The sequence below is a fragment of the Brassica napus genome, chromosome A2, assembly GCF_020379485.1.
Source record: "Brassica napus cultivar Da-Ae chromosome A2, Da-Ae, whole genome shotgun sequence".
Taxonomy (NCBI): Eukaryota; Viridiplantae; Streptophyta; class Magnoliopsida; order Brassicales; family Brassicaceae; genus Brassica; species Brassica napus.
The window spans coordinates 2,359,247-2,379,165 of record NC_063435.1 but is presented as its reverse complement, the minus strand read 5'-3'; the positions used below and the strand labels follow the sequence as shown (position 1 = coordinate 2,379,165).

At 36.6% G+C, this 19,919-nt stretch overlaps 11 protein-coding genes, 2 non-coding genes and 1 pseudogene across 13 annotated transcripts; 7 read left to right on the top strand and 7 right to left on the bottom strand.

Moving 5' to 3' along the window:
• The first annotated feature begins 742 nt into the window (after positions 1 to 742).
• On the top strand, positions 743 to 1,377 carry LOC106380792 (auxin-responsive protein SAUR21-like). The gene has a single exon (XM_013820620.3). The coding sequence runs from the start codon at positions 916 to 918 to the stop codon at positions 1,192 to 1,194; it is 279 nt and encodes a 92-aa protein (XP_013676074.2). The 5' UTR covers positions 743 to 915; the 3' UTR covers positions 1,195 to 1,377.
• Positions 1,378 to 2,682: 1,305 nt separating this feature from the next.
• Positions 2,683 to 3,278, bottom strand: LOC106380786 (auxin-responsive protein SAUR21-like). Its single transcript, XM_013820616.3, has one exon. The coding sequence runs from the start codon at positions 3,117 to 3,119 to the stop codon at positions 2,823 to 2,825; it is 297 nt and encodes a 98-aa protein (XP_013676070.2). The 5' UTR covers positions 3,120 to 3,278; the 3' UTR covers positions 2,683 to 2,822.
• Positions 3,279 to 3,748: 470 nt separating this feature from the next.
• On the top strand, positions 3,749 to 4,518 carry LOC125582485 (annotated as a pseudogene).
• A 934-nt stretch (positions 4,519 to 5,452) lies between these two features.
• TRNAW-CCA lies at positions 5,453 to 5,524 on the bottom strand. The gene has a single exon. It is a non-coding gene; the product is annotated as a tRNA-Trp (tRNA).
• A 70-nt stretch (positions 5,525 to 5,594) lies between these two features.
• On the bottom strand, positions 5,595 to 6,158 carry LOC106432490 (auxin-responsive protein SAUR21-like). Its single transcript, XM_013873328.3, has one exon. It carries the CDS (start codon positions 6,021 to 6,023, stop codon positions 5,724 to 5,726), a length of 300 nt encoding a protein of 99 aa, XP_013728782.2. The 5' UTR covers positions 6,024 to 6,158; the 3' UTR covers positions 5,595 to 5,723.
• A 2,716-nt stretch (positions 6,159 to 8,874) lies between these two features.
• Positions 8,875 to 9,420, bottom strand: LOC106380777 (auxin-responsive protein SAUR21-like). Its single transcript, XM_013820608.3, has one exon. The coding sequence runs from the start codon at positions 9,307 to 9,309 to the stop codon at positions 9,031 to 9,033; it is 279 nt and encodes a 92-aa protein (XP_013676062.2). The 5' UTR covers positions 9,310 to 9,420; the 3' UTR covers positions 8,875 to 9,030.
• A 182-nt stretch (positions 9,421 to 9,602) lies between these two features.
• On the top strand, positions 9,603 to 10,655 carry LOC106380788 (auxin-responsive protein SAUR21-like). Its single transcript, XM_048749208.1, has one exon. The coding sequence runs from the start codon at positions 10,146 to 10,148 to the stop codon at positions 10,434 to 10,436; it is 291 nt and encodes a 96-aa protein (XP_048605165.1). The 5' UTR covers positions 9,603 to 10,145; the 3' UTR covers positions 10,437 to 10,655.
• A 700-nt stretch (positions 10,656 to 11,355) lies between these two features.
• LOC106380785 (auxin-responsive protein SAUR21-like) lies at positions 11,356 to 11,920 on the bottom strand. The gene has a single exon (XM_013820614.3). The coding sequence runs from the start codon at positions 11,786 to 11,788 to the stop codon at positions 11,492 to 11,494; it is 297 nt and encodes a 98-aa protein (XP_013676068.2). The 5' UTR covers positions 11,789 to 11,920; the 3' UTR covers positions 11,356 to 11,491.
• Positions 11,921 to 12,510: 590 nt separating this feature from the next.
• Positions 12,511 to 19,018, top strand: LOC106380790 (auxin-responsive protein SAUR21-like). The gene has a single exon (XM_048749200.1). The coding sequence runs from the start codon at positions 12,637 to 12,639 to the stop codon at positions 12,925 to 12,927; it is 291 nt and encodes a 96-aa protein (XP_048605157.1). The 5' UTR covers positions 12,511 to 12,636; the 3' UTR covers positions 12,928 to 19,018.
• Positions 13,693 to 14,133, bottom strand: LOC106380791 (auxin-responsive protein SAUR21-like). The gene has a single exon (XM_013820619.3). The coding sequence runs from the start codon at positions 14,131 to 14,133 to the stop codon at positions 13,855 to 13,857; it is 279 nt and encodes a 92-aa protein (XP_013676073.2). The 3' UTR covers positions 13,693 to 13,854.
• Positions 13,693 to 17,536, bottom strand: LOC106380781 (auxin-responsive protein SAUR21-like). Its single transcript, XM_048749204.1, has one exon. It carries the CDS (start codon positions 17,534 to 17,536, stop codon positions 17,246 to 17,248), a length of 291 nt encoding a protein of 96 aa, XP_048605161.1. The 3' UTR covers positions 13,693 to 17,245.
• On the top strand, positions 16,119 to 19,018 carry LOC125582463 (auxin-responsive protein SAUR21-like). Its single transcript, XM_048749191.1, has one exon. The coding sequence runs from the start codon at positions 16,119 to 16,121 to the stop codon at positions 16,413 to 16,415; it is 297 nt and encodes a 98-aa protein (XP_048605148.1). The 3' UTR covers positions 16,416 to 19,018.
• TRNAW-CCA lies at positions 16,645 to 16,716 on the top strand. The gene has a single exon. It is a non-coding gene; the product is annotated as a tRNA-Trp (tRNA).
• LOC125582473 (auxin-responsive protein SAUR21-like) lies at positions 18,599 to 19,018 on the top strand. The gene has a single exon (XM_048749213.1). The coding sequence runs from the start codon at positions 18,599 to 18,601 to the stop codon at positions 18,875 to 18,877; it is 279 nt and encodes a 92-aa protein (XP_048605170.1). The 3' UTR covers positions 18,878 to 19,018.
• Positions 19,019 to 19,919: the final 901 nt, after the last annotated feature.

Sequence of the window (19,919 nt, the reverse complement as noted above, 5' to 3'; positions counted from 1 at the left end):
GTTCAAGTTATTGGATTGCTGCTTGCTGGTTGATGATGGAAAGAGTGGGATATGTGTATTATATATAGATCAGTGAATGAGTTGAAGACTCTCTGAAAAATCTTTGAAACTTGTGGTCTTGAGGCGTTGGACAGAAGAAGAGAACAGAGTTGCACATGGTTCTGTCTTTAGCATTTGGAAAGGTTGAGTTTAATGCAATTTGTCTTGGTTGATGATATAATTAATTGAATGTAGGACAATAAATTAAAAAAACATACACATATGCAATGCACAAGGGTTTGTTTTCTCAATGCTTTTTTGATAAGACGTATGCCATTGTCAATAATAAAGGCCAGCAAGTTGCTCTTCTTAATGTTCTGTGGTGATCATATTCTCACATCTCTGTAGTAAATGGATTTAATTAATAAGACTTCAAAGTAGGGACCTGGAGTTTCTCAACAACAGAACATCAAGTCTCTATCACAAGTTAAGTTGTTCTTTGATTATATTCACAACTAGGATCACACTTGACAGTTGTTACTCAAAGAAGATTATGATAGGTTTTAATCAGAAGGGTCAGTGTTTGGTTCGGGGTGAAGTCACTGTCGGAGACAAATTTTGTTGGGAGATAAGACAGGACGACAAAGGCATCATCAATCAAGACAAATTGCATTAACCTAGAAGTTTCAAAATGCTAAAGACAGAACCATGTACAAGTGCAACTCAGTTCTTGTCTGTCCAACGCCTCAAGACCACAAGTTTCAAAGATTTTTCGGAGAGTCCTCAACTCATTCACTGCTCTATATATGATACACATATCCCACTCTTTCAATCATCAACCAACAATCAGCAATCCATTAACTTGAATCTTTTCATACATCTCTTCAAAAGCTTCAAAAGAGTTCACACTTTCAGACAAAAAAAATATAGTTGGAAATGGCTTTGGTGAGAAGTCTATTGGGTGCTAAGAAGATCTTGAGCCGCTCTGTAACGGCTACTACACCAAAAGGGTTTCTTGCGGTGTACGTTGGTGAGGATCAGGTCCAGAAGAAGAGATATGTAGTTCCTGTCTCGTATTTGAACCAGCCTTCGTTTCAAGATCTGCTAAGTAAATCTGAACAAGAGTATGGGTTCGATCATCCAACGGGTGGCTTAACGATCCCTTGTCCTGAAGATGCCTTCATCACAGTTACTTCTCTGCTAAAGGGAAAGTGATCCGAAGAGAAGAGAGATCTAACGTTATGTAGCCCGAGTTAGAGATTTAATGATTCAATGTAAATATATCAACCTTTTTCATTGGTTCTCTGTGAGAAAAGAGTTGTTCAAGAGACTACAAAGCTCAATGTGAATTGTCAATTTTTGTTGTCAAAGCATTGAATCTAATATGCTAATTGCAGAAAGCTTTTTGAATATATATATATATTCATCTTGAATTATTTTGGATTGTTCGGGTGTTAATGATATGAGGTTGTTTTGTTTCTCGATGTACAAAGGAATCAATGAAATAGAGTTGAAACTTATTGTCTACACTAACAGCATTTCACACGATTCTCTATTTGAGATATTAATCAAGAAATGGATGTTTGATTGATTAACAGCTCTTCATTGCTTTCCTAAGTAAAAAAATACACAAGTGTCTCTTAATTCATCATTTCAGGAGAACAATAAATATGTAGGTCTTTGAGATTTGATAGATAAAGGAAAAACAGAGTAGTGAAGATAAATTTGATCAGATCAGTGATTTTGGTTCCCTCACTGTTACGTGAGTTGTAAGACTGATATATAGTATAACCAGTAGATAGTCTATAGGGAGAGAAACAGAGGAAATCCCAAGAAACAGAACAAGAATGACATTTTCTATGCAGATTGTGGGTTATACATAAGATGTAAGAGCTAAGGCAAAGATTCATGTACTGCGACTTTCTAGCAGATTGAACTTTACTGTTAAACATGATACTTATTTAATTAACAAACTCTTACACTGATATAGCTAACAACCTAAATGAACAATTTTGTTTGGTTGCTAAAAAGAAGGGACGAATATTAATGTGATCCGTTTTTTTTTTTTTGAAACACCGATTATATTAAAAGAACGAGAAGTTAGTTGAGGGCATTAACAGCTCCATCAACCACAAATTGTCCCGATGCAGTCAATGCATCTTTGGCTAAAGCATCCGCAAACATGTTCCTCTCACAAGGGATCCACGCGAAACACACAAACTCAAAAGCGGAAATACAAGAAAAGATATCTGCGACAACTCCATGAAGCTCTGAACCGAAGCGACCAGTACTCACTGGTATTCTACAAGTGATTCAAAATCGAGTTTCGTCAGGCCCAGCGGTACAAGCCTTTAACAACTCTGTTGAATCGATCTGTCTTCAGTAAAATGTTGAGATGCTTCATAATACATGCTGCAGGGGAAGATTCCGGCGAGAATTAGCGGCTCACGGCGGTCCCTCCGACCCGAGTCGGGGGAAGAACCCGGTGGGTGGACGAGCAGTGAAGAGAATTACCCGCTGGATACTGCTAAACTGGAGAGGAATTTGAAAAAGAGTTAACTTTTAATGTGATCCGTTTAATTCCATATCTTTGCACTGCCTAGTCTTCTTTGTTAGTTGAAAGACTTCAATGGAGGATAATTAGGTTAAATCGAGCCACGGATAATGTAGTTTAATTTAACAGCAACTAAAGTATGATTTAAATAGTTGTTAAGTGGGTGTTGTTATTTCTTTTTCAATGGTATTTACTTTCAAAACTTTAGAACAACTCTTTCAAGAAGAAATAGAAAAATAAAACATCCTCTATTTACAACTAACTTGAAGAAAAATATGTTGGATAATTATCATTGAAGCCTAGACGTCACAGCGATGAAAGTATCTTCAGGACAAGGGATCGTTAAGCCACCCATTGGATGATCGAAACCAAACTCTTCTTCGGATTTGCTGAGAAGAGCTTGAAACGAAGGTTGGCTCAAGTATGAGATTGGCACCACATATCTCTTCTTTTGCATCTCTCCCACGTACACCGCAAGAAACCCTTTTGGTGCCGCAGAGGCGGCCCTGTTGCTTGTTGGGGCAGCTGCTGTTACGGAGCGGCCAAGAATCTTCTTTGCACCCAATAAACTTCTCACGTAAGCCATTTCTAGTTTTTTTTCCTTCTTCTTCTGAAAGTTTGAATCCTTTTGAAGCTTCTGAAGATGTTATGAAAAGATTCAAGTTTTGAAATATTGCTTGTTGATGATAGAAAGAATGGGTAATGTGGTGTGTATATATATAGAAAGATCAATGAATGAACTGAAACCTCTCTGAAAAGTCCTTGAAACTTGTGGTCTTAAAGTGTAGGACAGACTACAGCAAAGTTTCACATGGCTATGTTTTAGTTTAATGCAATTTTCTTTGATGAGATTATTAATTGAGTCTGGGACAATAAACTGAGAACGAAAATGCAATTCACAAGGGCTTGTTTTCTCAATGTTTGTCTAGATAAGACATATGCTATTGTCAATAATAAAGACTAGCAAGTTTCTGTTCTTCATGTTCTGTGGTGATCATATTCCCTCATCTCTGTTGTCTAAATGGATTTTATCAATAAGACCTCAAAGTAGGGACCTGAAGTTTCTAAACAACAGAACATCAAGTCTCCTTCACATGTTAAGTTGTTCTTTTGATTATATCCACACACAACGAGGTTCACACAGGACACTTATACATTAAAAACTGAGTAGGTCACTTCTTCTCTTTATTTATTATACAGACATGAGAAAACAAAAAGATAGTGCTCGTTAGGTTAAGTTTCTTGTCAATCTATCATATCTAGAAGACAAAACCATGTGATACTCTACTTGTGCATGTCCCATACTTTCAATGGTTCCACGGTGGCTGTTAGTCCTTTTATCAATCTATTTATACATCCAGAGACAGAACCAAGTCTTCAATTCACCAAGAAATCCAAACCTTTAACCTGAGCATCTAACACTTCTTTCAGAAGCTTCAAATTTCAAGACACAAGAAATGGCTTTGTTCAGAGGTCTCTTGGGTGGCTAAGAGGATTATTGGCGTATCTGTAGCGGCTACAAGCAAAAAGACAGTTTCAGCTCCAAAGGGGTTTCTTGTGGTGTACGTTGGGGAAGACCAGGTCCAGAAGAAGAGATTTTTGGTGCCAGTCTCATATCTAAACCAGCCTTCTTTTCAAGCTCTTCTCAATAAATCCGAGGAAGCATTTGGATTTGATCATCCAATGGGTGGCTTGACAATCCCTTGTCCTGAAGATACTTTCATTACTGTGACGTCTCAGTTCCAATGATGATGTTCCAAAAGAAGAAAAATTAACATTAGTTTTCTATTAATATAGCCTGTGTCATAATTTGAACTGAAATCCCCTATTGTGGAATGTGCATTATCAGTTTCTGACGACAAAAAGTTAAATATTTTGAATTTTAACTTATCGAATACAATCTTTTTTTTAACGAATAAAATCATATATAACTTAGCATTGTAAGAATAAATTTAAAAACCAATATCAACTGTATTTTTTATTTCTTTTGGACAACATCAACTTGAGATTAAACAAGTCAGAACTAAGAAATTTCAAAATGTATGTAATAATGGAAATTATTTTGAATACCCCACATTTTTAGCAAAATGAAGGGATTCTGAAAGTTTAGTAAATAGCTATAGATCATTTACTACAACATCTTATATATTAAAAACTATATTAAATATAATTTGTTGTACTCTTAGGATTGTTAGTGGTAAGTTTAAAGTTTGGAAAACAAAACATATAATATTTAAAATTCTGATATATTCATGATGTATTTTACTTGGAGCTAACTGGTTCAAACGCAGCGGTTGCGGGAGTTTGCGGATGCGGGTGGTTGCGGTTTCTAGCGGTTTTAAGAGATTTGTACGATTGGTTCTGCGGTTAGAAATTGGTGCGTTTGCGGGATACTTATAACTAGTTAACTACCAAATGCAGCAGCGGTTAAATAATAAATTAACAATATTTACATTTTTATGTAATTATAAAAATATAAAAATTATAATAAATATAAAAATTATATTTAAAAAGTTATAGTTTTAAAATTTTAAAAATTATAGAAAATATTTTTATTTTAAAAATTTATAATATTAATTAAAATATAATAGATATATTTAGTATTTTTATAATTCCAATTTAATTTTTTTATTGAATATTTAATTTTTGTATTTATACTATTTAAAAAAAAAAAAATTATCCTTCCGCAACCGCAAACGCCAGCTGGAACCAGCTTTTAAATTTATGAAGTTTAGAGCGATTTGAAGCGGTTTATAACAGTTTGAGTGATTTTTGCAAAACGCCAACAACCGCTACATAGCGGGAAACCAGTCATACTCTTAGTTGGATTTCACTTTTCTTGAATCATATGGAAAGCCTTACTAAAGGAAAAAACGGAAATAGCAGAAAAAAATATATCCGGATTAATGTTCGGGAGTTTGAACCCGACGTGAATCGAACACGCAACCTTCTGATCTGGAGTCAGACGCGCTACCATTGCGCCACGGATCCGGATGCTAATAATTGGGAGTTAACATAATTGAGCTCTGAAGCAATTTTAGTTTTAGGTTATTCAAGTGGATTGCATGAAAACTGAATTCATTTTATAACCTTTCGGGAAAACTCATTCGAGAAGAAAGAGTAAAGATTCCTCTATATACAATGAATAAATCTAACTCTAGTTCTAAGAACAAAATGGTGAATAATCATATCATTGGAGCCGAGACGTTATGCTGATGAAAGTATCTTCAGGACAAGGGATGGTTAAGCCACCCATTGGATGATCGAACCCAAACTCTTCTTCAGATCTGCTGAGGAGAGCTTGAAACGAAGGCTGGCTCAAGTATGAGATTGGCACCACATATCTCTTTTTCTGGCTCTCTCCTACGTACACCGCAAGAAACCCTTTTGGTGGTGCCGCCATGGTTGCTCTTTTGCTTGTAGAAGCTGTCGCAGTTACAGAGCGGCCAAGAATCTTCTTCGCACCCAATAGACTTCTCACCAAAGCCATTTCTGAAAGTTTCAATTCTTTTGAAGTTAGAATTCTTTTGAAGAGATGTATGAAAATATAAAGTTATTGGATTGCTTGTTGTTGGTTGATGATAGAAAGAATGAGTTATGTGTATATATATAGTAATATCAATGAAGATAATGAGTTTTGCAATCCTCTCTGAAAAATCGTTGAAACTTGTGGTGTTGAAGTGTAGGACAAGCTACCAAAATTTCACATGGTTCTGTCTTTCGCATCTGGAAAGAAATGCATTAATGCAATTTGTCTACTTGGATAATCTCCAACGGCAATTCACAAGGGATTGTTTTCTCAATGTTTCTTTGAATCCGTAGTAGTCAAGTGGTTGGTTGTTTGGCCTATTCTCTAAACTCTGAGGTCGAAATGAATTTAATAAGAACTAAAAGTAGGGACCTGTTGTTCTTCAACAGCAGAACATAACAACAAGTCCCTGTCAGTACTAATTATGTTTTTATTTGATTAAATATGACATTAATATTTATGTAAATTTTATTATACAAGTGTCTCTCAGTTCATCATTTCAGTAGAACAATAAATATTTAGGCCTCTAAGCTTTCGGTAGAAAAAAAAAAGAAAAACAGTGTACGGAAGATAAATTTTGATCAAATCAAGGATTTTGTTTCTGACATTGTTACGTGAGTTGAAAGACTGATATATAGTTAAAACCAGCAGATAACCTAAAAAGAAGAGATTTTAAATGTGACTTTGCTGATAAAGTCTGGGAGGAAACTCCGTTGGTAAGGAGATTTGATAGGAGAGGATTAATAGATTTGGAAGCTACCTGGATGGGATTAATAGAGAACCCATGCTTACCACCTGTGGGCATTGTCGATGGGCAGCTAGCACCTTGGATCATTTGGGCAATCTGGACAGCTCGTAATAACCTGATCTTTAATAATAAGATCTGCTCTCCGAAAGATGTTACCACAAAGGCAATTGTAGCAGCAAAGGAATGGCTCAACGCCCAGAACAAGGAAGGAAGCAAGGCGAAGATCCCACGAGCAAACATCTTTTTGGCATGATCAATGGTCGAAGTTTGGAAGCCTCAAGGGAATGATAGGAGATCGGGGCATTATTGATTTGGGTATATCTGAGAATGCTAGTGTGGCTGAGGCTTTAAGACAGAGAAGAAGAAGAAGAAGCCACCGGCTGAGCATTTTGAATGAAGTGGAAGAGGAGCTAAATGCAATTCGCCTTATTGCAAATCAGGAAGAGGATATTGCAATGTGGAAACAAGCAGACGACAGATTTGTCTCTGATTTCTCCACTAAGAGAACTTGGGAGCAGATACGAGGAAACCACCAACCATGCATATGGAGCAAAGGAGTCTGGTTCTCTCAGTCCACTCCAAAATACTCTTTCTTACTTTGGATTGCTATTAGGGGAAGGCTTCAAACACTTGATCGTATACAACAGTGGTGTGATGGGCTTAATACCACTTGTGTTCTATGCAATGTTGCTCAAGAGTCCTGCGCCCATCTCTTCTTTGAGTGTCACTACTCAGAGCAGGTGTGGAAAAAGCTTGTGGGGGGTATCATGCGAGACAGATACACAGCAGATTGGAATGATCTTATTGGTATTATAGCAAATCCCGGCTACAATCCAACTGAGACCTTTCTCTTTAGGTATAGCTAAGCAACTGTGCATACGATTTGGAGGGAGAGAAATTCGCGTAGGCATGGTGAGGAGTCACACGATGTGGCAGTGTTGGTCAAGTTCATTGACAAGGCAATCAGGCTGAAGCTTCTTGCAGTTAAAGGCAAAGGGCATAAATATCTTGAAGAGGGTCTCATGACTTGGTTTGGATCACGAGAAGGCTGAGAGGAGGTTTAAACAATAGAGTCTCTGATTTTTTGATTCTTTGTACAAAAATAAAACAGTAGCACCAGATGTAACACAGTTTTGGCTGAATAAATTTTACATTCATTCAAAAAAAAAGAAGATCCCACGAGCACAGATAACTGTGCCATCACACAGCTCTGTCATACAAACCGATGCAGCTTGGAATGGTGCAACCAAGAATTCCGGGATAGGATGGATCATCAAGCAAACAGGGGAAACTCTGTCGTTTCAGGGATCAGCCAAACTCGTGAGCTCGCCCCTAGTGGCGGAAGCCTTGGCAATGCGTGAGGCAGTGAAGAAGAGTAAGGAACTGGGGCTCCAGCAAGTCATATTCCAATCGGACTCAGCTCAACTTATAAAGGCGTTGAACGCAACGGTGGAACCGACAGAATTTTATGGAATTGTGGCTGATATTAGAATTTCTTGTCTTCATTTCGAATTCTCTACCTTTTGTTGGATTCCTAGGGGAAAAAACTCTGAGGCTGATCGCTTGGCGAAACAGGCCCTATGCGTTGTATCTGGTGGCTCGACCACATGACTCTTTTAATTAATGAATGTTGTGTTACAAAAAAAAAACCTAAAAAGAAGAGAAGTAGGAGAAATCTCAAGAAACATAACAAGATTTTCTAGAAGATTATGGGTTATACATAAGCTGTAAGAGCCTCACTATATTAGTTTCTACATGATTCTTGTCCTACAACTTTATAGCAGAATGAACTTTACAATTAAACCGGATACTTAATGAATTAAACAAACTCTTAAACTGAGAGCTAATACCCTAAATGAAGAATTTTGTTTGGTTGATAAAAAGAACCGACAAATATTAAGGCGATTCGTTTAATTCATCTCTCTGCACTGCTCAGTCTTCTTTGTTAATTTGAAGCCTTCAATGGATGATAATTTGGTTAAACAGCAACTAAAGTATAATTTAATTAGTTTTTCAATTGGTGTTGTCATTCTCTTTTCCATGTTTGCTCCAAATGCATAAATATAACATGAATCATGATTGTGTCTATAACAGAATAATGGTATTTACTTCCAACATTTTTCAAACAATTCTTTTAAGAAGAAAAAGTAACAAAAAATCTCCTCTATTTACAAGGAACAAGTCTAACTCTAATTCTAAGAACAAAATGATGGATAATCATCAATGAAGCCCAGAAGTCACAGTGATGAAAGTATCTTCAGGACATGGGATCGTTAAGCCACCCATTGGATGATCGAACCCAAACTCTTCCTCGGCTTTACTGAGAAGAGCTTGAAACGAAGGTTGGCTCAAATATGAGATTGGCACCACATATCTCTTCTTCTGACTTTCTCCTACATACACCGCAAGAAACCCTTTTGGTGCAGCCGAGGTTGCTCTTTTGCTTGTTGCAGCTCCAAGAATCTTCTTTGCACCCAACAGACTTCTCACCAAAGCCATTTCTAGTTTTTTTTTGAAAGTTTGAATCCTTTTGAAGCTTCTGAAGATGTTATGAAAAGGTTCAAGTTATTGGATGTATTGCTTGTTTGTTGGTTGATGATAGAAATACTGTGTAATGTGATGTGTTTATATAGAAAGATCAACGAGTGAATTGAAACCTCTCTGAAAAATCCTTGAATCATGTTATTTGGAAGTGTGGGACAGACTAGGGAAGAGTTTCACATGGTTCTGTCTTTACCAACTGGGGAAGTTCTAATTTAATGAAATTTGTCTTGGTGAGATTATTAATTGAGTGTGTGACAATAAACTCAAAACAGATGCAATTCACAAGGGTTCGTTTTCTCAGTGTTTGTTTAGATAAAACATATGTTATTGTCAATAATAAAGACCAACAAGTTTCTGTTCTTCATGTTCTGTGGTGATCATATTCCATCATCTCTGTGGTCTAAATGGATTTAATTAATAAGAACTCAATGTGGGGACTTGGAGTTTCTCAACAACACAGCAACAAGTCTCTGTCACACGTTAAGTTGTTCTTTGATTATAGCCACAACTAGGATCACTCAGGAGTACATGACAGTTATACGTAAAAAATGAACATCTCGTTAGGTTTCGTTTCTTGTCATCAATCATGTCTAGAAGACAGTACCATGTGAAACTCTGTTTGTGTATGTCCCATACTTTCAATGGTTCCAGGGTAATTGTCAGTCCATCAATGTATTTATACATCCAGGAACCAAGTCTTCAAATCACCAAGTAGTAAAGAAAGCAATCCAAACATTGAATCTGAGCATCTAACACTTCTTTCAGAAGCTTCAAATTTCAAGACACAAGAAATGGCTTTGTTCAGAGGTCTCTTGGGTGCCAAGAGGATTATTGGCGTATCTGTAGCGGCTACAAGCAGGAAGACAGTTTCAGCGCCAAAGGGGTTTCTTGCGGTGTACGTTGGGGAAGACAATGTCCAGAAGAAGAGATTTTTGGTGCCAGACTCATATCTAAACCAGCCTTCTTTTCAAGCTCTTCTCAATAAATCCGAGGAAGTATTTGGATTTGATCATCCAATGGGTGGCTTGACAATCCCTTGTCCTGAAGATACCTTCACCAGTGTGACTCCCCGGTTTCAGTAATGTTCTAGAAGAATAAAGATCTGACATTAGTTTGCCCGAGTTAGAGATAGAATTATTCAATGTAAATATGTTAACTGTTTTACCATTTTTTTTAAAAAAATATGTTAACTTTTTCTTCTTTCTTTGTGAAAGAAAGTTATTCAAGAGATTACAAAGCTCAAATGTGTATTCCATATTTCTCTGTAAAGCAATGGTTATTCAATGATAAAAATTTCATCATTCTTGCGTACACAATTGTCTATGTATCCATATCTGTTTTCAGACACAAACCAATATATGGCCATAAGGGTAGTATGTTATATCTTCAGTAATATTCTTATCTTAGTACAAGTTAGCTTTTAATCTGAAGATTACCATCTCAGTGATCTCACTGCACAATCAAATTGCTAGATGTTTAAGACATGTTTACTGCTTCGGTATGGCTCCATCCGCTCAGCGTTCAGGTTTCACTGGAGCACATGAAAAGTGCTAGAAGAAAGACAGAGTAATCATTCAGTGAACGCATTACACATCTAACCCGATTGACGAACAAAATTTGTTGATTATATTGAAAATTTTCCTTAATGTTTTGTATGATTAAATACCGAATTTACACTGAATTTCATATTCTCTGCAACAAACTCTCTGTAGAAGATTAACTCTGTTTGATGACTAGATCATTATTTTGGAGCTAAAAGAACGTTATTACAAAGTTGAAACTTGTGATATTCAAAGAAAAGAGTTTCACATAGTTTTTTATTTCTCAACAAAGAGGTTCACTCAGTTTTTGTGTTTCAGAAGCAACATGGTTTTGTTCTCCATGCTTTGTAATGATAATCTGATTAGTTTTTTTTTTCCATATTTTCAAAAATGATTTATGTTGAATGCAGAGACACACCGAATGAAGTAATGATCAAATAAGAGCACAAGACATTAAAGATTATTGAGCGAATTGTGTCTATGTCATTCACTTTCAAAAAATTATAGAACAACTCTTTCAAGAAGAAGAGAAAAAATCCTCTATTTACAAGGTACAAGTCTATCTCTAATTAGATGAACAATATGATGGATAATCATCAATGAAGCCGAGAAGTAACATTGATGAAAGTATCTTCAGGACAAGGGATCGTTAAGCCACCCATTGGATGATCGAACCCAAACTCTTCTTCTGATTTGCTGAGAAGAGCTTGAAATGAGGGCTGACTCAAGTATGAGATTGGCACCACATATCTCTTCTTCTGACTTTCTCCTACGTACACCGCAAGAAACCCTTTTGGCGTAGCCATGGTTTCTTTTTTGCTTGTAGAAGCTGTTGCTGTTACGGAACGACCAAGAATCTTCTTTGCACCCAATAGACTTCTAACCAAAGCCATTTGTACTTTATTTTTGTCTGAAATTTTAAACTCTTTTGAAGAGATGTATGAAAAGATTCAAGTTATTGGATTGCTGTTGTTGGTTGATGATTGAAAGAGTGGGATTTGTGTTTTATATATAGAGTAGTGAATGAGTTGAAGACTTTGAAAAATCTTTGAATCTTGTGGTCTTGAAGCGTTGGACAAACGAGAACACAGTTGCACATGGTTCTGTCTTTTGCATTTGGAGACCTTTAGTTTATTGCAATTTGTCTTGATTGATATAAGTAGGACAATATATTAAAGACATACTCAATATGCAATACACAAGGGCTTGTTTTCCCAATGTTTGTTTAGATAAGACATATGCCATTGTCAATAATAAAGACCAACAAGTTTCTGTTCTTCATGTTCTGTGGTGATCATATTCCCTCATGACTCTGTGGTCTAAATGGATTTAGTTAATAAGAACTATAAGTGTGGACCTGAAGTTTCTCAACAACAGAACAACAAGTCTCTTTCACAGGTCAAGTTGTTCTCTGGTTATATCCACAACTAGGTTCACACAGGACAGTTATACGTAAGAAAAATTGAGTACCTTCATTTCTTCTCTTCATTGATTAGTCAGACATGAGAAAACAAACAGATGATGCTCGTTAGGTTTCGTTTCTTGTCATCTATCATCTCTAGAAGACAGAACCATGTGATACTCTCTTTGTGTATGTCCCATGCCTTCAATCTATTTATACATCCAGAGACATAACCAAGTCTTCAAATCACCAAGTAGTAATTAAAGCAATCCAAACTTTGAATCTGAGCATCTAACCTTTTTCAGAAGCTTCAAATTTCAATTTTCCAGACACAAGAAAATGGCTTTGTTTAGAGGTCTCTTGGGTGCAAAGAGGATTATTAACTTTTCTGTACCGGTTACACGCAAAAAGACATTTTCAGCACCAAAGGGGTTTCTTGCAGTGTACGTTGGTGAAGACCAGGTCCAGAAGAAGAGACATTTGGTGCCAATCTCATACTTAAACCAGCCTTCGTTTCAAGCGCTTCTCAGCAAATCCGAGGAAGAGTTTGGATTTGATCATCCAATGGGTGGCTTGACGATTCCTTGTCCTGAAGATACCTTCATCAATGTGACTTCCCAGCTTCAATGAAGATGTTCCAAAAGAAGAAGAAACTGACATTAGTTAGCCCAAGTTAGATATAGAATTATTTAATGTAAATATGTTAACAGTTTTCCTGTTTCTTTGTGAAAAAGAGTTATTCAAGAGGTTATAATTTAAAAATCTCAAATGTCTATGCCATATTTCTAAGGACCCAAACCAATATAAGATTCTTGTTTTATGACAAATTAGCTTTTTATCTCTTATGACAAATTAGCTTCTAATCTTAAGATTACCATCTCAGTAATGACCCCAAAGACCACTTGTTTCCAGAGGATACCTCGTTTTGAGACAGATTTTTACAGCTTCGGTATGGCTCGGTCAGCTCAATGTTTTGGATACGTTGGATCACATGACATTTGCTAGAAGTAAGACAGAGCAAGCATTCAGTAACACATTACACATTTTACCCGATTGACAAACGAAATCTGCTGATTTTGTGGGAAGTTTTTCTTAATGTTTTTGTATGATCAAATACCGATTTAACATTGAATTTCGTATACTCTGCAACAAACTCTCTTCAGAAGTAAATGGAAAAGGTGTCTATCTATTTACAAAGATTAACTCTGTTTTATGACGATATCATTTTTTTGGAGCCGAGAGACGTTACTGAGCTGAAACTTGTGATGTACAAAGAACAGAGTTTCACGTGGTTATGTGTTTCATGTGTTTATCAGGTTGAGTGGAATACAAGCAACATGGTTTTTGTTCTTCATGCTTTGTAATGATTCTCTGGTGTGTTTTAAAAAAATTGTATGGTTTTTCAAAAAATTATATGGCATTCACATAGATCTTCGTATCTGTGGCATTCTCTTCAAAAAGTTATAGAACAACTCTTTCAAGAAGAAGAGAAAAAAATCCTCTATCTACAAGGAACAAATCTATTTCTAACTAGACGAACAATATGTTGGACAATTATCACTGAAGCCTAGAAGTAACATTGATGAAAGTATCTTCAGGACAAGGGATGGTTAAGCCACCCATTGGATGATCAAACCCAAACTCTTCTTCTGATTTACTGAGAAGAGCTTGAAACGAAGGCTGGCTTAAGTATGAGATTGGCACCACATATCTCTTCTTCTGGCTCTCTCCTACGTACACTGCAAGAAACCCTTTTGGTGCAGCCGAGGTTGCTCTTTTGCTTGTTGCAGCTCCAAGCATCTTCTTTGCACCCAATAGACTCCTCACCAAAGCCATTTCGTTTTACTTTTGTTGCTGAACGTTTGAGTTCTTTTGAATCTTTTGAAGATGTATGAAAGGATTAAAGTTATTGAATTGCTTGTTTTTGGTTAATGATAGAAAGAATGACTCGTGTGTATATATAGATAGATCAATGAATGAGTTGAAATCTCATAGAAAAGAACTTTGAAACTTGTGGACTTGGATCGTGGGACAGACCAGAGCAGATCACATGGTTCTGTCTTAAAAACTATGGAAAGATGCATTAATGAAATTTGTCTTGATGATAGATGAGTCACAAGGGCTTGTTGTCTCAAAAAGCTTTAGATGATACATATGCCACTGTCAATAACAAAGACCAGCAAGGTTCTTTCTTCCACGTTCTATGGTTGTTTATTTTTCCTATTATCTCATATCTGTGGTCTTAATGGATTTAATAAGAACTAAATGGGACCTGAAGTTTCTCAACAACCATAACAAGAAGTCTATTCCACCGTTCAAGTTGTTCTTTGATAATATTAGGATCACACATGACAATTATAAGTAAAATAAAGGATTCTTTCTTTAGAAACATTGAGAAAACAAGCCCTTGTGAACTGGATATGGAGATTATCCAAGTAGACAAGTTGCTTTAATGCATCTTTTAGAGATGTTAAAGACAGAACCATGTTCTATAGCCTGTCCCACACTTGTAGACCACATGTTTCAAGGACTTTTCAAACTCATTCATTAATCTTTCTATATACACACATAACCCTTTCTTTATATCATCAACAAACAGGAAGCAACATCCAGAACTGTCTCCACGGGAAATGGCTCCTGGATATGGAGACGGCTGATTAAGCTCCGGGAGTTGGCAAGGCCTTTCTTGGTATGTCAGGTTCATTCTGGGAATACTGCCTCTTTTTGGCATGATAATTGGACAGGTTTAGGACCTTTGATTAACCTTACAGGGGCAAACGGTCCGAGAGTTACTGGCATACGCTTTATGCTTACTGTCAAACAGGCTGCTTCGAGGGGTGCTTGGTCTAGGCCAAGGGGAAGACATCCCACTCTTCTTCTGCTGCGAGCTTGTCTTCCTGACTTGCCTGCTGAAATAAACTCTTCTCTCCCGAATATTTTTCTCTGGCGTAATACTTTGCATTCACCTCCTGCTGTCTTTTCCTCTGCTTTAACTTGGAGTACTTTGCACCCGATGCCACCTCCTGTTGACTGGTTCTCGTCGGTTTGGTTCCAAGGAAATATTCCGAAACATACATTTATCACGTGGGTTGCTGCTCGTGATAGAATGCCGACTCGAGATAAGCTAAGAAGGTGGGGTTTAGATGTTACTCCTTTGTGTCCTCTTTGCGATACGGTTGATGAGAGTCTTCATCACTTATTCTTCGCTTGTTCGTTCTCGCTGGACCTTTGGAATTTTTTGTTTCAAGCAGCTCCATTCTCACCACCTAATAGCTTTGAGCATAATCTGGTGTGGCTCAGGTCCTTTACGACTAATGCAAAGCTTAAGGTATTGTGTAAGATCATTTTCCAGGCGGCAGTTTATCTTATTTGGAAAGAAAGAAACACAAGGATCCACACTGCAACTTCAAGGTCTGTTACTTCCCTGTTGAAAGAGCTTCAAACAATTTTAAGAGCCAAGCTCCATGGCTTGGATCAAAAGGAAAGGTTGTCTCGGATGGGTACCCATTCGTCCACTATGGCTGGCGTTTCATACCTTCATCTTTGGTTCCAATACTTCCAGCCATAGCTCTCCTTCTCTATAATCATTGAAGGCATCTTCTCTTGTGCTCTTTCTATCATTTTAAACCATCATTTTTTCTTCTTCTGCTCTTTCTTTACCTTTCATTACGTACTTTTGTGATGTAAGAATATTTTGGAAAGGATATCTTCAATTAAAAAAAAAAAAAAAAAAAAAACAGGAAGCAACATATCCATCAACTTGAAGCTTTTCATACATCTTCAAAAGCCTCAAAAAAAAATTTCAAACTTTAAAAAAAGAGATGGCGTTGATGAGAAGTCTACTTGGTGCAAAGAAGATTCTTGGCCTCTACACCGCAGGAGCTTCAACGAGCAAAAGAGCAGCCTCAGTGGCACCACCAAAAGGGTTTCTGGCTGTGTACGTAGGAGAGAGTCAGAAGACGAGATATTTGGTGCCGATCTCATACTTGAGCCAGCCTTCATTTCAAGCTCTTCTCAGTAAATCCGAGGAAGAGTTCGGGTTTGATCATCCAATGGGTGGCTTAACCATTCCTTGTCCCGAAGATACCTTCATCAATGTGACTTCTAGGATCCAGTGATGAATAACTGATTTTCCAGTATTTTATTCTTGAAGTAGACTTATTCATTGTATAATATATGACTTTTTTATCTTTCTTCTTGAAAGAGTTGTTCTAAATGTTTACAAGGTGAATGTCATTTTCATGCAATAGACACCATTTTTGATCGATCGTTGAAAACGAAGGAACCCTAACTTTGTATTATATCAAATCAAGGTTAGATAAGTATATGTGAGGGTATTAGACATCCGGATCCGTGGCGCAATGGTAGCGCGTCTGACTCCAGATCAGAAGGTTGCGTGTTCGATTCACGTCGGGTTCAAAATCCCGAACATTAATCCGGAAATTTTTGTTTCCATCCCAAGATTTACCCTCCGGTTTTGCTACCTTTCACCCGGTTCTACTAGGAGTACAATATAGTTTGAACTCAATTTATTATAACCGAAAATATGTGTTAACACTAACACGTACGAGTTACGACGACACATGAAGAGCGAAAACATTGGTCTGCTGTCTGCATGCTGTCTGCATGCTATAAAGATTTAGAAGAAAAAGAACAAAGAATCAAGAAAGAGGAAATAAAACCATAGTAGCATACGTAAGAAAACGATTAAGTTTTGAAGAAAGCATAATCAATGGTGGATTGTAAACAGAGAACCAAAGAGAGAGAAAAAACCTCTTTTAGCTTTTCATTGTTTGTGTTTTGGTTGCACATTCATTTAACTTGGGAGAAAAAGCATTCTGAAACTATTCATATTATTTAACTCTTTCACATTGTAAAACGTTAACATATTTACATTGGATGATTATATCTCTAACTAACGTTAGTTTTTTCTTCTTTTGGAACATCATCATTGAAACCTTGACGTCACACTAATGAAGGTATCTTCAGGACAGGGGATTGTCAAGCCACCCATTGGATGATCGAATCCAAACTCTTCTTCGGATTTGCTGAGAAGAGCTTGAAAAGAAGGCTGGTTTAAATATGAGATTGGCACCACATATCTCTTCTTCTGGATCTGGTCTTCACCAACGTACACTGCAAGAAACCCCTTTGGCGCTGAAACGGTCTGTTTGCTTGTAACCGCTACAGAAACGCCAATGATCTTCTTTGCACCCAAGAGACCTCTGAACAAAGCCATTTCTCGTGTCTGGAAAACTAAAATTTGAAGCTTCTGAAAAAATGTTATAGATGCTCAGATTCAGGTTTGGATTTGCTTTATTTACTACTTGGTGATTTGAATACTTGGTTCTGTCTCCGGATGTATAAATAGATTGATGATGAACATAATCAACCAAAGTTTCACATGGTTCAGTCTTCTAGATATGATAGATGACAAGAAACTAAACCTAACGAGATGTTCATTTTTTACGTATAACTGTCCTGTGATCCTAGTTGCGGATATCATCAAAGAACAAGTTAACGTGTGACAGAGACTTGTTGTTCTGTTGTTGAGAAACTTAAAATCCCCACTTTGAGTTATTATTAAATAAATCCGTTTAGACCACAGAGATGAGGGAATATGATCACCGCAGAACATGAAGAACAGAAACTTGCTGGTCTTTATTATTGACAATAACATATGTCTTATCTAAACAAACATTGAGAAAACAAGCCCTTGTGAATTGCATTTGTTTTTAGTTTATTATCCCACACTTAGTTAATAATCTCATCAAGACAAATTGCATTAAACTACAACTTTCTCAGTTGGTGAAGACAGAACCATGTGAAACCCTGCTCTAGTCTGTCCCACACTTCAAGTCCACAAGCTTCAAAGATTTTTCAGAGAGTTTCAATTCATTGGTTGATCTTTCTATATATACACACTACCCGTTATTTCTATCATCAACCAACAAACAAGCAATACATCCAATAACCTGAACCTTTTCATAACATCTTCAGAGCATGTTTATTGCAGTAGCTTAAGTAGGTTGCTTAGGATATTTTGTAATTAAAAGAAAAGAAAAAAGAAAAAAAAAGAGAAGGGATGTTGCTTAATTAAGCACTAGAAGGGTCGTTGCTTCGGTTGCTTTTCTTCTTTTGTCTCTATTTCTCTCTCTTTCTGTCTCTGTTCTCTCTGGTCCACTTAATTTTTTCTTCATTATGACCACTTAAGAGACCCTTAAAGGGTTTTAGCAATAAACATGCTCTGATCAGAAGCTTCAAAAGGATTCAAACTTTCAAAAAAAAAAAAAAACTAGAAATGGCTTTGGTGAGAAGTCTATTGGGTGCAAAGAAGATTCTTGGAGCTGCAACAAGCAAAAGAGCAACCTCGGCTTCACCAAAAGGGTTTCTTGCGGTGTACATAGGAGAAAGTCAGAAGAAGAGATATGTAGTGCCAATCTCTTACTTGAGCCAGCCTTCATTTCAAGCTCTTCTCAGTAAAGCCGAGGAAGAGTTTGGGTTCGATCATCCAATGGGTGGCTTAACGATCCCATGTCCTGAAGATACTTTCATCACTGTGACTTCTCGGCTTCAGTGATGATTATCCATCATTTTGTTCTTAGAATTAGAGTTAGACTTGTTCCTTGTAAATAGAGGAGATTTTTTTTTACTCTTTCTTCTTGAAAGAGTTGTTCTAAAAGTTTTTGGAAGTAAATACCATTATTCTGTTACACAATAATGATTCATTTTATATTTATGCATTTTGGATCAAACATTGAAAAAAGAATGACAACACCTTAAATTATACTTTAGTTGCTGTTTAACCAAATTGGAAGGCTTTAAATTAACAAAGAAGGCTGAGCAGTGCAAAGAGATGAAATTAAACGGATCGCCTTACTATTAGTCAGTTCTTTTTATCAACCAAACAAAATTCTTCATTTAGGGTATTATCTCTCAGTTTAAGAGGTTGTTTAATTTATTAAGTATCCTGTGTAATTGTAAAGTTCATTCTGCTATGAAGTTGTAGGACAAGAATCATGTAGAAACTAATATAGTGAGGGCTCTTACAGCTTATGTATAACCCATAATCTTCTAGAAAATCTTGTTATGTTTCTTGAGATTTCCTCTGCTTCCCTTCCTTCTAGGTTATCTGCTGGTTTAACTATATCAGTCTTTCAACTCACGTAACAATGTCAGAAACAAAATCCTTGATTTGATCAAAATTTATCTTCCGTACTCTGCTTTTCATTTTTTTTCTACCAAAAGCTTAAAGGCCTAAATATTTATTGTTCTCCTGAAATGATGAACTGAGAGACACCTGTATAAAAAAATTTACATAAATATTAATGTCATATTTAATCAAATAAAAACATAATTAGTACTGACAGGGACTTGTTGTTATGTTCTGCTGTTGAAGAACAACAGGTCCCTACTTTTAGTTCTTATTAAATCCATTTCGACCTCAGAGTTTAGAGAATAGGCCAAACAACCAACCACTTGATTACTATGGATTCAAAGAAACATTGAGAAAACAAGCCCTTGTGAATTGCCGTTGGAGATTATCCAAGCAGACAAATTGCATTAATGCATTTCTTTCCAGATGCGAAAGACAGAACCATGTGAAATTGTGGTAGCTTGTC

Bases quoted from the DNA above. Each gene is read 5' to 3' on its own strand.
- LOC106380792 (XM_013820620.3), top strand. From the start codon at position 916: ATGGCTTTGGTGAGAAGTCTATTGGGTGCTAAGAAGATCTTGAGCCGC.
- LOC106380786 (XM_013820616.3), bottom strand. From the start codon at position 3,119: ATGGCTTACGTGAGAAGTTTATTGGGTGCAAAGAAGATTCTTGGCCGC.
- LOC106432490 (XM_013873328.3), bottom strand. From the start codon at position 6,023: ATGGCTTTGGTGAGAAGTCTATTGGGTGCGAAGAAGATTCTTGGCCGC.
- LOC106380777 (XM_013820608.3), bottom strand. From the start codon at position 9,309: ATGGCTTTGGTGAGAAGTCTGTTGGGTGCAAAGAAGATTCTTGGAGCT.
- LOC106380788 (XM_048749208.1), top strand. From the start codon at position 10,146: ATGGCTTTGTTCAGAGGTCTCTTGGGTGCCAAGAGGATTATTGGCGTA.
- LOC106380785 (XM_013820614.3), bottom strand. From the start codon at position 11,788: ATGGCTTTGGTTAGAAGTCTATTGGGTGCAAAGAAGATTCTTGGTCGT.
- LOC106380790 (XM_048749200.1), top strand. From the start codon at position 12,637: ATGGCTTTGTTTAGAGGTCTCTTGGGTGCAAAGAGGATTATTAACTTT.
- LOC106380791 (XM_013820619.3), bottom strand. From the start codon at position 14,133: ATGGCTTTGGTGAGGAGTCTATTGGGTGCAAAGAAGATGCTTGGAGCT.
- LOC125582463 (XM_048749191.1), top strand. From the start codon at position 16,119: ATGGCGTTGATGAGAAGTCTACTTGGTGCAAAGAAGATTCTTGGCCTC.
- LOC106380781 (XM_048749204.1), bottom strand. From the start codon at position 17,536: ATGGCTTTGTTCAGAGGTCTCTTGGGTGCAAAGAAGATCATTGGCGTT.
- LOC125582473 (XM_048749213.1), top strand. From the start codon at position 18,599: ATGGCTTTGGTGAGAAGTCTATTGGGTGCAAAGAAGATTCTTGGAGCT.